Source organism: Octopus bimaculoides, chromosome 30, assembly GCF_001194135.2.
Source record: "Octopus bimaculoides isolate UCB-OBI-ISO-001 chromosome 30, ASM119413v2, whole genome shotgun sequence".
Taxonomy (NCBI): domain Eukaryota; kingdom Metazoa; phylum Mollusca; class Cephalopoda; order Octopoda; family Octopodidae; genus Octopus; species Octopus bimaculoides.
Genome location: NC_069010.1, coordinates 5635857 through 5637132, shown reverse-complemented (window position 1 = coordinate 5637132; position 1276 = coordinate 5635857). Strand labels below are relative to the sequence as shown.

At 37.3% G+C, this 1276-nt stretch overlaps 1 protein-coding gene across 1 annotated transcript in view; it reads left to right on the top strand.

The window, feature by feature from the left end:
• The first annotated feature begins 187 nt into the window (after positions 1 to 187).
• Positions 188 to 1276, top strand: part of LOC106875773 (4-hydroxyphenylpyruvate dioxygenase-like) — a 25122-nt gene continuing 24033 nt past the window's right edge. The window contains 1 exon segment of the mRNA XM_052978101.1: positions 188 to 235. Within this exon segment, the coding sequence (XP_052834061.1) occupies positions 203 to 235 (33 nt within the window). The 5' untranslated portion in view covers positions 188 to 202.

Here is a 1276-nt window from a genome sequence, read left to right as displayed (position 1 = left end):
TTTCTGTGTCTGTCTCTTTCTTCCTTTCTGTGTCTGTCTGTCTTTCTTTCTTTCTGTTTTGCCTCCGTATCTGTAAAGAATGGAAGCATATACATACATACATACATACATACATACATACATACATATATATATATATGTATATATATATATCGTACACTACCGGTTTTCTGCACAACTAAACCCCTAACTCTAACCATGGATGTGCGTATTCTTTATTTTCGCCTATATACCCGTAAGTATGTGTTGTGGGGTACATTTTTCTCACTCTGTGTGTTATGTGTGAACATGTTGTTACCTAGTTTTTTGTGTTTTTTTTTATTTGAAAGTCACCCCCACATCATCTACCACCCGCTCCCAAAGAAAAACAGAAGAAAGTTCTAGTCCGGGCATCATGAGCCCTCCTTACTTGGCCCCTCACTCCACCCGCCATCGCAGTATCCCTTTCTGTGTGTGTGTGTGTGTTTCATACGTACTCAAAGAACAAACACATATATATAGATATCCATACATATAAATAAATATATAAAGGTATATATATATATGTACGCATGTATGTATATATATATATTGTATAGATTCATGTATGTGTTTGTGTGTGTGTGAGTGTGTACATCTCTCTCTCACTCTCTCTCTCTCTCTCTGTTGATATTTCTACTACAATACGGTATTTTCTTATTTCAACTACCCCCTCGACCATGCAAAGAGTTTTAAATGACCCCTGCCACTGCCCTCAACAAATTCGTTTTTTATATATGTATGTTTATCATCATCATCATCATCATCGTTTAACGTCCGCTTTCCATGCTAGCATGGGTTGGACGATTTGACTGAGGACTGGTGAAACCGGATGGCAACACTAGGCTCCAATCTAAATTTTATGTATATATATATGTACGCATGTATGTTTGTATGTATGTATGTATGTATGTATGTATGTATGTATGCATGTACATATGGATATACAGTATGTGTGTGTGTGTGTTTGTGTAGATATTTATTCATTCAATTTACATCTGCTTTGCCATGTCAGCATCAGTTAGGTGAGTGCTTATTCCAGAGGGTGTTTTCTCATAGTTCAGATGCTCGTCCCCCCAGCACTAATCGTTGACTTATTTCAAACAACATAAACGGTACAGATTGACCGAACGACTTGTCGACAGGAAAATCTGATGACAACAACAACAACAACAACAACACCGGACTTCTGTTGAATCAATCACAGGTGTAAATAAACACACTTATTCACACACACACACACACACACACACACACA